At 38.4% G+C, this 16,002-nt stretch overlaps 1 protein-coding gene across 1 annotated transcript in view; it reads left to right on the top strand.

Annotated features, from left to right (window-relative positions):
• Positions 1-337: 337 nt before the first annotated feature.
• Positions 338-16,002, top strand: part of not (ubiquitin carboxyl-terminal hydrolase nonstop) — a 35,918-nt gene continuing 20,253 nt past the window's right edge. The window contains exons 1-4 of the mRNA XM_083110386.1: positions 338-572; positions 11,116-11,245; positions 12,986-13,201; positions 14,281-14,453. Coding sequence (XP_082966512.1) covers positions 453-572; positions 11,116-11,245; positions 12,986-13,201; positions 14,281-14,453 — 639 coding nt within the window. The 5' untranslated portion in view covers positions 338-452. The remainder of the gene's footprint in view (positions 573-11,115; positions 11,246-12,985; positions 13,202-14,280; positions 14,454-16,002) is intronic.

Raw genomic sequence — 16,002 nt, forward strand, 5'->3', positions numbered from 1 at the left:
TCTTGACATGAAATGTACCTCTCGAGGTAAACTGGGGAAAATAAAGAAAATATGAAGAGAAGACGTTTTCATGATTGGAAAAGCATGTCATTTTTAATTTCTCAAATTATGGTATTTTGAAGTGAATTTCTCCCTCCCAGAGAAGCAAGTTTTCAAATTATGCCAGATTTTCCTATTATGCGAACACAGGGTGCAAACGAAGCTCAAATTGTGCTAGGTTTAGTATCATTATGCTAGGGTTGGCATCGCTGATCCTTCTTACCATCGGTTATCGGCACGCCAACTATCGCCAAAAAGAATAAGATTACTTTTTGACTATCGCAATCCGTCGTAGATGAGCTGCGCTGTGTGAACACCGGTACGAAGTTCTTCATGTGTTCTTTGTTCGTGCAAATAGTAAAAGGGCGAGTTTTGTTGTATGCACCTGTATCGTAGGATATTTCATTTTTGAAATGAGTGGATATGGCTGCGTTCATCTGAATAATTTTAAAGCAGCCCAAGGAACATCGTCTTATCGTGTCATACACAAATATTTTGTTGCATGTACGTCAAGTGAAGCTAGGAAGGAAAAGGTAAGTCGATTGAAATCCAACCAGCTGTGATTTTTATGCCACTGGTTTTAAAGTAGATTGGAAAATTTAGAATAAAGCTTGAGATACAAAATGAGTGTGTATTACATCCAGGCTCAGTAGCACAATTGTAGATTTTGTTTTCGAAGGGATATATTTGAGAAAACAGTTGGAGTTTTGGATGTTAGATTTTGAGAAAGTGCTATGTTTACATGTCATCTCACTTTGCATTGGAGTGGAATTCTCCGTGTTAAATGTCAATGGGAGAACATTTGGTGTTTTATCAATATAGACTATTCATAAGTACCATAATTAATTGCACATAGCCTGGTTCCTGTACTGTAATTAGTGTGTGTCGATCTCTGAGGCATAGTGGTTAGCGTAATGCAGGCAGGCGCTTCGGGTTTCGAATCCTCTATGTGTCATTGTTTCTCATCATTGCTATTAACCCGAGGGATAAAAAAGCCTCATATCGTCAACCGAAATAGAACCAGACTTATGGTGCGGATGTAATCAAGGCAACCCATGTTAGAAAGTAAAAAGTAACTAACTTCTACAAGTCTAAAGAAATTGCATTCGGTAAGTAATTTCTCCTGTAAATTTGAAGAAATCCGTTTGTCCGATACGAGAAATTTACCAAAGTAACAGTTATTGACAACGAAATTCTGATTTATAAATTAGGAAAGGAAATGATACTCTGCTTTTTTATAATAGTCATCTATTGCAACGAAAACAAATATAGGCATTATATATTTTTGTATATTCGAAATTACGACTGTTTAGAGAATTGGACAACGGTCTTAAGTAACAATGCAGTAAGAGGACATGCACTTTGAATTTAGTTTATTCATTATAAGAATGTACAGCATTATTGGGTTGGGTAACAGTTCGTTATATCGGAGATGCATTAAAATCTGATATTTTGCTTCGCATAGTTCGTACTTACCAATTTTGTATTGTGGAAGGTAAGAGTCTAGTTTACGTCCTTTTCTAAGGAATACGTGTCCTATATCGTTGGAAAGGTTATTTTATAAGGAATTCAACAAACTAAATCCCAAGGCGAGGAAAAATTTCCTGGAGGATAAAATCGAGAAAAACCGATGTTGTCCGGATATGCGTAATTGAACGTACTGAGGACATTTTTCGATGATGAAACACATATTTAGGGGTGAAATGAGTGCTAATGGAACCTAACCTAACAGGCCTAACCTAACCTCGTAGGCATACCTCGTTCCCGTGAATGGTTAGTGACAGAAAGTGTAAAAAGAAAAACTTACTTACTCTACGGATGCCAGCTGTCTGCTAGCACGGTTTTGTAAACGGGCAAGAAGGAGTATGCAAGAAAGACGTAAATGGGCAAGAAGGACGTAAACTAGACTCTAGACTTGTGGAACATAGTTCAAGGTGCCAAGGTGCCATTATGCTTTTTACACGAAAACAAACAATTTTTGGTAATTATGCGATATCGCCCGAACACTTCTCACTAGTTTATTTCGTTAATTTTAGCATTGATACTTACCTATTCTGCATTGCGGAAGATTCTTTAAGGTAAAGTTATGTCTTTTTCCATAAAATAGTGTCAACTTTTCATATTACGAGTCATTATTTGTCTTCCTTGTTCCGCTTGGGTAACACAATATGGTGTGCACTCGTCTTGGATCATCGCACGTCGTGCTTGTGTTTTGTCGATTTGGAGTGGGTATGCAGTGTTTCAACCTTCTTCACCGAAAAATACCTACTTTCGTATTCATTGTCATCACAAACCATTGACGGATAGCCCCAAAAAAACATTCACGATAGTCCCACAAACCATTGACTGATAGCCCCATGAACCATTGACTGATAGCCCCACGAACCATTGACGGATACCCCCAAAAACCATTCACGAAAGCCCCACGGACCATTTCCGGCAAGGTTGGGTTAGGTTAGGTAAGCATAGTTAAAATAAAAAACATCTGGTAGAAAAAAGTCACGTTTGGAAACACTGGCGAGACCGCGTGACTTTCGACGCTTACACGATCTTAATGGAAACAACGGCATAATGTTGTAGCTTTACAGAAAATGCAAGTTCCTAACATAAAAAGTTATTATTTCTTGTTCTACAGCATGCTATGGTGAAGTTTTTAGTTTGCGCGAAAGAAAATGCCTTGAAGAACTTTGACAATGCTACAGAAACTGATTTCAGTAAGTAGTTTCTCCTGTAAATTTGAAGAAATCTGTTCGGGTGATATCGCATATTTACCCAATTTTTCACATAGAGAGTAGTTTTTTCGCTTCCGTAATGCACAGGTTGACTACAGTTGTAGGTATGCAGTGTTTCCAACCTTCTTCACTGAAAAATACCTACTATCGTGTTCGTCACGTGTGCAAATTGTACATTATGCACGGGTAGCTGATGGATAGCCCCATGAACCATTTCCGATAAGGTTAGGTTTGGTTAGGCAAGCATAGTTAAAAAAGGGGGGGTTGGAAACACTGACAGGGGGTTACATCATCAAACGTATGCAGCATCCGGTTCACGTAGCGAAAGCAATAGCACTTGTGCGTCAGTGAGATATTTCTCTTGAAAAATACATGTTTTCGATTAAAGAAAATACCTCGACGAACGTTGGAGACCTTAAGAGAAACTCATTTCCATAAGTAGTTTCTTCTGTAAAAATGAAGAAATGTGTCTTCGATATACCGAACTGTTTCCTTGGGTTGTGCTGGTTTATATTATTACACGACATTTTAGAAATTTCTCCAATTAGAAGTTGGTTTTACCATATTGCTGTTTAAACATGACTTTGTCGGATAATAAGGTATTTTTTTTTAAAAAAATGCAATGGATGATACTCAGTTTGATGTCATCGTGCAGTGCACTTTGAAAGAAAACAGCATGAAGTCTGGCAAACAAATCTACTTGTTAAGGCAAGCGTATGAGAACCATCCTTACAGCAAGAAATTTGCTGTACACCATGTTTCAAAATGATTTGAACGATTCCAATTTATTTTTATTCATAAATGGTCAAGATAAGATGCAATTTCACACATATGTAATGTAACTCAAAGTTTAAGTGCCAATGGTTAACATGAAGTTAACTTACAGATGCTTAATGTGAGCACCCTTTGTTACTCGGTGTATGTCAATGCGGTAATCGATCGATATGATGTGAAAATCTCTCATTATGGAATTCCCTTACATAGGGTGGAAGCAGCATCGTGCTCCATCGAACTGATAGATAAAATTCTGCACTATCATGTATCAGCTGTGGCATAAACCACATAGTCCGCATGTTCAAGAATGTTTCGCCAGTTACGGCAGCCATTTTTCAACTGGTCAGTCTGACACCTGGTGGCAGAATTAGAACTACTGGGACCATTCCAGAAAGAACTTTAGGATGTGTTCAACTGTATTTCACTGGATATTTGATTGGTGATTATGTTGCATTGCTCATGGAACACATTTTTTTCGTTCAAGTCATTTTGAAACACCCTGTATTTTAGACGCACACATTCCTCATGTGATCATAATAATCATATCTTGAATCACTTTGGCAAAGATCATATGCACAATGCTTACCATCATGTTTTGAACGTAAGATGTGATCTCTTTGCCCAAAATATGGCAGCAGATGATTTTGCCCAATGGATTGTGGGGGAAGTTCTTCCCTGAATTTCATCCATTACTAAGAGATTTGGTGCCAATGACTTGACAGTAACCTCTTGAGTGTTAGGATGATTATTTTTAATCAATAGATTTTGATTTTTTATGAATTTTGTTTCAGGGTGCAGAAACCACAAAAAATAAAGTTTTTTGGTCCCAAAGTGTGGCCCATGTAATTAAGAAGAAGAAAAATGTATACACACTCAAAAAGTGGAAAAAAAATGTTCAAATGCTAATGCTAACAAACTTAACTCTCCTAACATAACAATGTAATATTATTAACCCCATTAATTCTAACACAACCAAGTAAAAACTGATCATATCTATAAGAAAGCCATAGTCAAGAAATATACATACATAACTTGAAAATATTTTTCTCTATGTGAAATGTCAGATGGCATGTGAATGACATTCTACAAGTGCAGTCAGTCACAGTTGTATCCTAGAACACTTTCTGTTCAAAGCTTTTTAACAAAATATCATTACTTGCACTCCAATAGAGCCATAGCAAAACAGGTGGAAATTCTAACAGCATAATGATCATAACAAAAAGGCAAAATTACTATCAGCACTGCCATCATGCCCACTGAACGAAATTCACCTGTAAGAATGGTAACAGAACTATTCACCCACCAGATTGTGCCACAAGCTGACTGATGCCAGAACAGTAACACATTGCCAGTGTTAGCATCAGATACTCATGATAATTCTTTTACCATATAAACAGAAACAATGTAACTATAAGCAACTTGATTTCCAATACACTTCCTATTCTTCTGCAAGCTATGATGCACCAAAGCAGTAACATTTTGTGAACAACACTCCAAATTACAATACATAATTTCAGATATAGCCTTTATCAGACATAATAAATAGTATCATTTAGAACCACTAATTATGTTACTATAACTCATCTCCATGAGCTACAATCAACAAAACATTCATGGACAATATCATCTCCATAACGAATGCAAAATTTTCCATTTTCTAGCCTTGGTATGGAGGATGAAGGGCACCCTACATTTTTATTAGAAAGATCATGGTAGGATTCTATGTTATACCTTTGGTATGAAGTACAGCACCTAGAATAACATTGTGTGGAAAACGGCATGCTTCTGCGCTCTCAGGCTGGTTCCACTCGAAAATGATCCGCTAGAGGCGCTGGTGTTGACCCCGGTGCTTGGTGTTCGACTGCTTATAATGGAAGTAAATGGAGTTTTCGCTGCAACATCTGATTCTTTTACATGAAGCATTTCTATGAATGTGATAATTGCTATGATATTTGGTACAGTGGTCGCGAAGATATTAACGAACATTCTAGACAGTCGACCACGTCCTGTTATCGTCATACTTTCGTTAATAATACGGGAGAAAAAATACGCGTGAAATGTTCTTGGCAACTAAATTTTTGTGTATGAATTAGGTTCATTATTATTATCATCATCATTTCTTTTAAAGATATACACACTGAAGCATTTGTATTTTTGATATTTACTGTCTCTTTTCTTCCGCTTTAAACTAATCGCGGCGATGATGATAATGATGATTGCATGAAACAATAAAGGGAACCCCACAAAACTTTCTTAGTGCCATCGACATGAGTGTAAGGAAACTTTCAAACCAATGGGACAAGCGACACGGGATGTTCACACTGTTGCACTAGTGACACACACTTCCAGACTGTAAAATAGCATTCATTGCACATGAGGATCCAAACAGCAAACGACACGTTCATATGGCGTATTCGCGTGCTACTTGTTACTTCGGTCGGAAAGCTCCTTAAAGGAAGGGTGCTGAGACCGAAGCGACGTGCTACAGGGGGAGTTTCCAACTAAGTGACAAGCGACATGGTGCCTTCAGTCTATTAGCAAGCGTTGCTTGCGAACAACAGATAGGCGACACGATAAACCGCACATTACAACAGATCTAGGCGACACGATAAGCCACACGTGTCGCTTTGTCGCTTCTCCGTTGCTCAAACTGGGCCATTTCCTCAATAGCTTGCAACATGTTGCCGTGGTTTGCAGTAGCGGCTGGCCAAGTGCAACAAGTGCAGATGTTTTCACCTAATTTTCAAATTAATATTGACATTTATCATTTGCTTGTTAAATTTAACTATTTCCCAGCAGAACGCACACGATAATACTCAAATAACACGCCGCTCGGCGCTACGCACGTATTGAGTTCGTCCCAACCCAAGAGCAAACACCGCTAGGTTGCGGAAAACTTAGCCGGTTGTCATGGCAACGGTGACGTCACCTAGCGTTGGCCTTGAACGGGTGTCGCCTTCTAGATGAAGCAGTTCTCTCGTCGGAGAAAACATCGCATCCAGTGCTTGTGGCAAAATCTTCGCGTTCTCGCGAGATCTTGTTCCGCGTGTGTGTTTCGCGTTTCCTATCGTGTGTTGTGTTCATGTGTTGAGCTGTGGTTTCTACAATGAACCCAGTAAATGACTTAGTGTGTAATTTGTTGCAGACACCATTTTCCAGATGGACGGATGAAGACAAAAAAGACGTTTTAAATTGGGGGGGGGGGGCACTGGCACTTACTATTTGTTTTCATTGCCTATAAATATACTTCTTCACCTGTTATTTTAGGCACGAGCCGCTACTGGTGGTTTGTTGTTTGCGCATACGCGATGCAATGAGTGTCTTGCTTTAGTGAAATTGCGCACTAAAGCGACAAGCGGCTTGAGGATTTCACCAACCGAACGCTGGCCTGTGCTTCCCGTCATGCCGCTACGATGTGAAATGTTGCTCTTCATTGGCTCTTTTCCAAGCAACATGTGTCACTTCGGTATGAAAGTTGCCTTGGACCGAATGACCCGTGTCACTTTGGTGTGAAATCCTCGTATCGTTTGTCGCGTGTCGCTTTGGTGTAAAATCTCCTTGAGGAAACGGTGCAGTCAGAGCTTTTGTCCCTACGGTTCGAAAGGCTGCATTGATTTCCGACTGCTCGCTTCCAGGCGACATTTGTGGTTTGTCGCCTCGGTATGAAATATCTCTCAGGATACTATTTATATTCTAATAACATAGAAAAATAAACTCTAATACACAGTCCAAGACCTGACGTCCGTAATCACATTGCGATGTTTCTTCTGTGTTATGCATGCTATTTATTTATTAATTTTATTTTACTTTTCTTTCCAAATTAATGTCATTTCGTGACTGCAAATCACTCCACAAATATAACTGTTTCCATGAATTCACGTACCACCTTTCAAGACAAACTAATCTACACAATATATTCCAAAAACTAACTAAGCCGCATTACTTTCATAACAAAATTAGCACCTGGGTCGATCGCACTGCCATCTACTTGTCATCGTCTCGGGGAACCAGTTTCTTGGGTCGTTTTCCACACTACGTTATTCAAGGCGCTGTAGTATGAAGTTTTCTTAAGCTAAGTATAATATATATTGAAATAGTGAATTTTAAAAACTGAAAGCAGATTGTGTCATCCTTCATTCCCAGATCTCCCTCTGCTGTAGTTGTTGAATACAAAAACCTTTAGAATATGCATATGGGTCATTCCATGTCAGTTTGAAAATTGGTTGGTTTCTATGACCAATTTCAGAAAAGATTTGATTTATCCCAATTTTGTGGTTAAAATAAATGGGTCATCTATTCTACTGTACACTAGTTGGTTGTTGGCATTTTGACACACATTAAGGAATGGTCTGATTTTGTAACATGTGCAACTTGGCTCCGTGCTACACTATATAAAAAATCCACCATTTTCCAGTAATTACCCCCCCCCTCCCCATTTTTTGCACCTTCCGTCACATGTAACAACACAAATTGTGTGATAGAATATGGAGGCAACATAATGAGTGTTTCTTGAGCCCACATCAGGGTTATTATAAAGATTAATACCACCTTGCTGGGTGGATTACATTTGTAACTTCAGGCACACAAAATATGCATCTTTTGACACACAAGTCTTTTTAAGACATATTTTGGATTTTTTATTTGCTGATGTAAACCAGCGGTGGATCATCTTGATACAATGTGTGTATTCCTTGGCTGCAGCAGGCTGTGATTTGATTAACAGTTAGAAAGCTATTGAGTCCTGAAGTTAGCTCCAAGACTCATTGCTCAAATGCGGATCACATTTTCAGGTTTGCACCATCTTCCTCCACAGGCTATAAATCTGGTACTATTTCTCGGGGGAACCTGTGACGATTTTCCACTGCTAATGACAATTCTTACGCGTCAAAAATAACGTCACAACTTCCTGTTGCTCTGCTTTGCCTTAGTTGCATTTTCTATGCGTCAATAATCTAGTACTTGCATTTTACACATATAGATGGCAGCACCATCACCTACAGTGCTGTAACGAACTTTTGCAACTTCGACACACAACTGCTCTCACTCGCCGGCAAGCTTCGTCAAACAACAGTAGTACAACAAGGTCTAAGTAGACACATGCCTTGCCTTGGTACCCATGGATAGTATGCTTAACTTTGTGTTAGCAATTGTTAATTGAATAATGTATTGTAAACATTCTTTTCAGACATGGTTGAACTGACATGGACCCCACATGATTATTGCACATCATGTATCCAAGTTATGGATTTTGGTTTTAAATGGTTATATTAAACTGTTTAATGTTGGGAAATTAAGTTCTGTTGCATATATTTGCACATGACCTACATTACCAGTTATCAGCTTTATCAATTCTGCAAGGCTTCGAAGTAGTTACTTCACTGCTGAAGTGCAAGCATTTTCTCCTGTGGAAAGTAAGAAAAAACCAATGAGATGTTCATTTAGTTCTAGTTACGTGATTTTTCCGTATTTATATTCTAATTCACTTAAGATGAATATACAATGAATTTCAGTCCTCTACATTTATACATATATATATATATATATATACGAAGCGTAAGGCAGAGAACAGGGAAAGCTGGAGATTGCAGTGAAAAACCTGCCAATTAGGCAGAAAACAATGAATGAATGAATATATATATGTGTATATATATATATATATATATATATATATATATATATATATATATATATATATATATATATATAAACAGTTGGGCTGAAAAGTTCGTAGGCTAACATAGTAAAAAATATTTTTTTGACAAAATTCGATTTTATTATTCAATATAGTTGCCTTCGAGGGCGATACAACGACTATAGCGGTCATACAATTTTTCGATGCCATTTTTATAGTACGATTTCTCTTTAGCCTCAAAATAGGCCTCAGTTTCGGCGATTACCTTTTCATCAGTGCTAAATTTCTTTCCAGCGAGCATTCTTTTAAGGTCTGCAAACAGGAAAAAGTCACTGGGGGCCAGATCTGGAGAATATGGTGGATGGGGAAGCAATTCGTAGTCTAATTCATATAATTTTGCCATCGTTTTTTTGTGACACGGTGCATTGTCTTGATGAAACAGCACGCGCGGCACCCATTTTGCACACAGGTTTCGCATGTTCAAATATTCATGCACAATATGTCCAACACGTTCCTTTGATATTTTTAAAGTCTCAGCTATCTCGATCAACTTCACTTTACGATCATTTAAAATTATTTTGTGGACTTTTTTGATGTTTTCGTCGGTAACAGCCTCTTTGGGGCGTCCACTGCGTGCATCGTCTTCGATGCTCATTTTGCCTCGTTTAAATTTAGCAAACCACTTCTCAACAGTTGATTTTCCTGGTGCAGAGTCCGAATAATGTTTATCAAGCCAAGCCTTGGCTTCAACAGTATTTTTTTTCACCAAAAAGCAATGCTTTATTAACACACGAAATTCTTTTTTATCCATTTTTTCACAATAACAAAAGCTGCTTCACTCACAATGCTATATCTCACGAACTAATTATCCGGCAGCTGTGAAATTTATACACGTATCTTTTGAAGGTTAGTACTAAGTAAAAATCACATGGATTTAATTCTAGTAACGCCATCTATGAGTCAGCCTACGAACTTTTCAGCCCAACTGTTATATATGTGGCACTCATCATCGCGCTGTTGAATTTTAATTTCACTAATCGTGTATATTGTAATTAACAAAAGCAATTAACTGTGAGTCAGTTTTCTACCTTTAGAAATAAGAATGTTCAATATGGTATCCATTTATATTCAGTTAGCTTTCACTAATCTCATGCATTCCAGTTTATGTAACAAACAAATGTATCAAATATCAGCTTTCTAGTTTCTAAAGTAGGAAAGTTTAATATGGCAGTCATCTATCTCCAGTTTTGCCTTGTAATCAAGGGGTCCCGGGTTCGATACCCGGTGGAGGCACAAGTGGTTCGGATCCCACTTTAAACTGTAGGTCCAGTCCCGATTAGCCTTACTGGGCATAAAGTGGACTTAAAACAAAAATCAATCAATCAATCTATCTCCAGTTTAATGGAACTTCCCTACATGAATTTATTCTAACTAACATGAGCATCATCACACCAGTTATCAACTTTTGTGCTTGATAAATGAGAATGTTCAGTTGGGAGGTCATAATCTACTAGTTAATGCAATTTCCATTTTTGCATTTACTTCAAGAACGTAGAGATTTTATTCATATACATCAAGTTTTGGCCTCAACTACTTGTACTATCCAATACCGTCCTTGTGACATTTGGTCTTGGCCCTTATTGGGTTATGGTTATCGTGACTTGCGTTTGACAATTGCACATGGGGCTCAACCCATGGGGGCTGCTTATGCATCATGGAACAAATGTTGGAGCATTGGAAAGAACTATGTTGGTAATTAGTGAAACAATGCTGCTTTCCTGATTGTATAATAATGATAAAGCTACAGTGATTACTAGTATGTATGTGACTTAATGCTTGTGTAATATATATATATTTTTTTTTGTAAAGTTGCAAATTTGAACCAATTTGGCATTGAAGTTCAATTCAATGACACATTTTTTGTTGGGTATATTGCAGGCATTGTCCTGTCTTTGTCATATGTGTTACTGCCATGGCCCCAGACTGCACTCGTGTCTCTACTGCATATTCTTTGGATGCTACATGGGGCATATTCAAGATCATGCCAGGGTGACAAACCATGCTCTAGGTAATTTTGAATATTATTTTTTTTATATATGATTAAGGAAATGTACAACTTAATAATGAAGAAGACCATGCTTAGAATTTTTTTTCTGTATGCTTCAAGTTCACATGCATCTTTTTCAAGAATGACATGAAAAATATATTTAATCATTGAAGATAAGATGTACATGTTTATGTAGTCATTGCGAAAAATTAAAATGCCATGTCTTCTTTATTATTACATATTATATAACAGCTGTCACATATGAGAAACTATATAGAGTTTGACATGTAATTACATTATTTGCTATCATGTAGTGATGGAAAAGTCTCAAATTATGCCAGAATTCAAATAAATATCTTTAGTGATCAGTCAAGTTAGATAACTATTGGCTGCTTTTTCTTCTAACTGTTGTAACAAAATAGACATCTCTCTTGGCATGTCATTTCTTCATGCAAATTTGAACAATGCATTTTTCTTCATAATTATAAAAGTGTTTGCACATTATGTATCCGACATTAAAGATTCTTTGAACAAATTCGTATTTAGTGGATGGAATTTGATTTTCTTTTGTAAGTGGTTTTCTGAGTCCATTAAGCAGAACTTAAAAAAAGTGACATGGGGCAAGCCAACAAGTCCAGGAATAAATGTATTTGTATTTGGGCCAGTTGATCATTGCATTACCTGCTCCAAAAATGCATATCATGATCAAAGGGAATAGGCCGAAGTCTTGGGCAGGTTTTCCTGCCATTAGCATTAGTGGGTTCATTGCTGCCTTTCTTTCTTTCTTATCAGTGCCTCTTTCTAAGAACACTCAATAATTTATTTTTATGTGGAATTGCAAATCGGAAGGTTGTTTAGTTGCTGCCATATGAATATAGAATGAGGACACTGTTGCCAAACCAAACATCATGGGAAGTAATAAATTCTGTTGTCTGCTGTATTTTTCTGGCCAAAATTCCATAGCCCACAATGCAAATGACAAACTGACCCAGGATAGGTGTGGTCTTTCTTCTCCTTTCCCTTTGTCACAATGAACAGGGGTGAACAACTGACAACTGAGCTCATGCTCAATAGGAGCCTTTCTGCTAGTTGCTGGACTGCCTAGTTTATTATTCATAAAACTTCATAATAATGCATGTCCTCTGTGTACAGATATTACAAGATACACGGGTCTGTCAAATAGAAACCAGAATTTGTTCCATACAGTTGCACAAGCAAATGTACCTGCCTATGACCAATCTGAGGTCGAAGTGGGTATGTCAGAGACTTGTTCGGTACCAAGCAGTTCAACATTGCCAGTAGAAAGCACGAAGAGTGAGCAAGCAGTGTCAGTCAGTTGCACAACTATTGTTAAATTTCTACCCCAAAAAAGGTGCAAAGCTGAGAGAAATTTTGCACTGAAACATTATTGAAAACCCAAGTTTGCATTGTGGCCCAAAACAAGCATAACAACAGACTGCTTGTGCTCAAGAAAATAATTGGACAAATGCACTCTACTGGGCTGGAACATCCTGCCTATAGCCCTGATCTCTCACCCTGTTTGGCCCACTTTAGGAGGCATTGGGAGGTTAACTTTTCGAGGGTGATGAGGAGGTGAACCGCTTCTCATGCAATTTGCTTTGGCACCAACCAATGTCTTTCTGTGCCACAGGCTTTAATAAATTACCAATCCGGTGGCAAAAGAGAAGGGAGAACCTTAAAAATCTGGGACTGTGAACATTGTCGTATCTGTAATCGAATCAAATATGCTTACTTTTCCAGCTATGGATCTTGTGTGTGGGGTTGTGTACTGCTTTCAGTGTGAAGACTATGTCCATGACAAAGAGTTGGAGGCTATAGCACTTGAGAATGAATCAAAGCCTCGAAAGTCTGGAGGAATTCGAGGAGTGTATCGTCCATGGGAACCTTCTAGTCATGAAATATCACTTTTGAAGCAGAATCCAAGAAGGAAACGCATCACAGAAAACTCAACATTAGGTAAGGAAATTTGTACTTCAAATTTTTACTCTAGGCTAACTCTATTTTTTTGTGTGTGAATCATATTTTGATGTTGAGGTAGAATTCAATGGGGGAACTGAGGCCCAGGGAATGAGGGATGTTTGTGTAAAGGGAATTGATATCAGTAGAAGCAGGGATGGTGTTTGGAGGTTTGTTGAATCTAACAGCAGATCTAATCCCTACAATCCAGCGCTAATATCCTGACCCACCTTGCCCTCACATGCAACAGCTTTATCTCTGATACCTTTGAAGACATACATCACCTCCGGATCCATGGCACATTTCTGGCAGAAGAATAGTCCCATTCTACAGAATGTCTTTGTGGAAAAACTCAAACAAGAGTACCTATAATTACAGAGAAACTTAGTACTCATGGGAAGCTGTTTTTAGTTTGCTCTATTAATTTCGGTGCCCACTGCCACCAAGCAACAATGCAACAAGTTCCAGCGAGGATGAAATTAATAGCACAAACTAAAAACAGCTTCACAGAAACCGTGAGTACTAACTTTCTCTGTAATTATTTACTACCGCGTGTCTCATTTCCCAAAATATAAAAAAGAGTACCTTGATACCCACCCACCCTTAAAACCACTTGGCTGGATCCATTTTCATGCTCTGACACCTGGGAAACCATCCCTATCCACTTTTCCAGACCAACTCAACCGCTTCAGTTCCATTAAGTTCACCCTGCCTCACTCCATTGATTAAATCACCTTCCTAGATGTGGATGTGCACATCGAGGATGGGAATTTGAAAACACCCACCAATATTGAACAGAACTACAACCTCTACCTACCCCAAGCCTTGGTCAACCGTGGTTATCCATCCATGCTGGTCACAAAGCAAATATTCCAAACTACCTCACATACCCCAAACCTGACACTAACCTCTCTGTACTTGTCACCCAATACTACCTCGACCTCAACAAAATCAACACACACACCACATGTTCCCTCTTCCTCATTCGCCAGTCATCAGAGAAATCTTTCCAGATAAGCCCAGACTTGTTTCTGGAGCCACTCCAACCTCAAAAACACTTTTTTTTGTTGTTGTTGCAGGGCTAAGAGGACTGATAAACCTTGGGAACACGTGCTTCATGAATAGCATAGTGCAGGCATTGACCCACACTCCATTGCTAAGGGATTTTTTCCTTGCTGATCGGCATTTGTGTCAGTTCCTGGATAAGCCTGGCCTCTGCCTAGGATGTGAAGTCTCCTGGCTCTTCCAAGAGGTAAGCTCACGAGGATAATCAATTGAAAACAGAAGAGGGAACAGCTTGTATTGCTAGAGGCATGCATATTTAATTTTTGGCAGAAACACAAAATGTGAAAGAAAGAAATTGTAGTGTTTATTTTTCATGTTTTTGACAGGTGTCAGGTGCATTTTTATACCATGTTATGTCACAAAATGATGTGAAAGAAAACTTCCAGATGCAAAATTAGCTTTTAAATGTGAAATTTAGAGTTTATTTATCAATGTGACACGCTCTGAAATCTTGAATTATCCAGCAAGTCATTTGCTGAAATGATGAAATTGATGATAGACAATCACAAATAACACCCATGCGCATGGTAGGATTGGAACCTTGGAACCTTGGAACTTTGGTGGCAAGATTGAAAGTTGGCCACTTAATGCACTTGGCCACTGAGCCAGGAAATTGTTCAATTATTAAACATGATGGAGCTTCTTGATAGTTGGCAGGAAAAGTGTGATGAGGTGATGGGGAACAAGCCTCACACTATCAAGTCCACTATTGGTGCATGGCATTCCTCGTACCATCCCACCCATCGAGAAGTCATTATAACACTGTTGCATACCATTTATGTAATGTCATTTTAAGTGTTCGGCATATTCTTATTGAATGTACAATTTTACTTTCCTCAGACAGGCTTTAACCTTCCGGGACGCGTGTTTATTTCACTTCCGCAAGCACTCGCTTGTTGTACTTTTTACAACATATGCAAATTAGCAGCTTTTACAAGTTTAATTTATCTTGTATTTCTTGACTATTTTTTTTTTGTTTTTACATGTATATTATATTTAATTTTTCTATTATAAATTGTAGGGCGTCTGACTACCATGCAAGAGACTCTGGTTCGATCCCCTGCGGGGGGAGAACCGGGATTTTTTTCCACCTGTTCAAGCAGCTCCGGCGCTCACCCAACATCGTATGAACTGGTCACCTGGAGGAAACTTTGGGGGGGGGGTAAAGGCAGCCAGGGGCATGGTACTGATCACATCACCCCCCACTGTGATCAAGATAGTGTGGGGCCCTCACTCCACACCCCCTATGCACCTACATGGCGTGGTCAAAGCACAGGGGAGCGCTTCACCTTTTTTTTACATTTATTTTGCTGGGTGAGATTATTTTATTAATTTTAGAGGCACAGTACACTGTTCTGATCTCACTTTAAACTATAGGTTCAGTCCCGATTAGCCTAGCTGTTCATAAAGTGGATTTAAAACACCAATTCTAATATTCTACTTATTATTTTATATCGGCGACAAGGTTTCTTCAAGAATAGAAAAGAATTTACCATCCACACACTGTAAGCAAATGTTTTGTTTCTGGACATGCTTCTTAATAATGTTACGTTCCATATTTTCTTCACTCAGGACACTCACTTTCATCTAATCACTAATTACGCCTACATCCTTCTCCTTGCCTGAAGGTTCTTCAAGAAATCGTTCTATTTCACTTGTATCTAATCCATGTGAAATGTTGAATAAAACAAAATTGCTCGCAGAAAGTACGTGTTGTAAAAAGTACAACATTCACT

Source organism: Lepisma saccharinum, chromosome 24 (genome assembly GCF_977018435.1).
Source record: "Lepisma saccharinum chromosome 24, izLepSacc3.1, whole genome shotgun sequence".
Classification (NCBI taxonomy): domain Eukaryota; kingdom Metazoa; phylum Arthropoda; class Insecta; order Zygentoma; family Lepismatidae; genus Lepisma; species Lepisma saccharinum.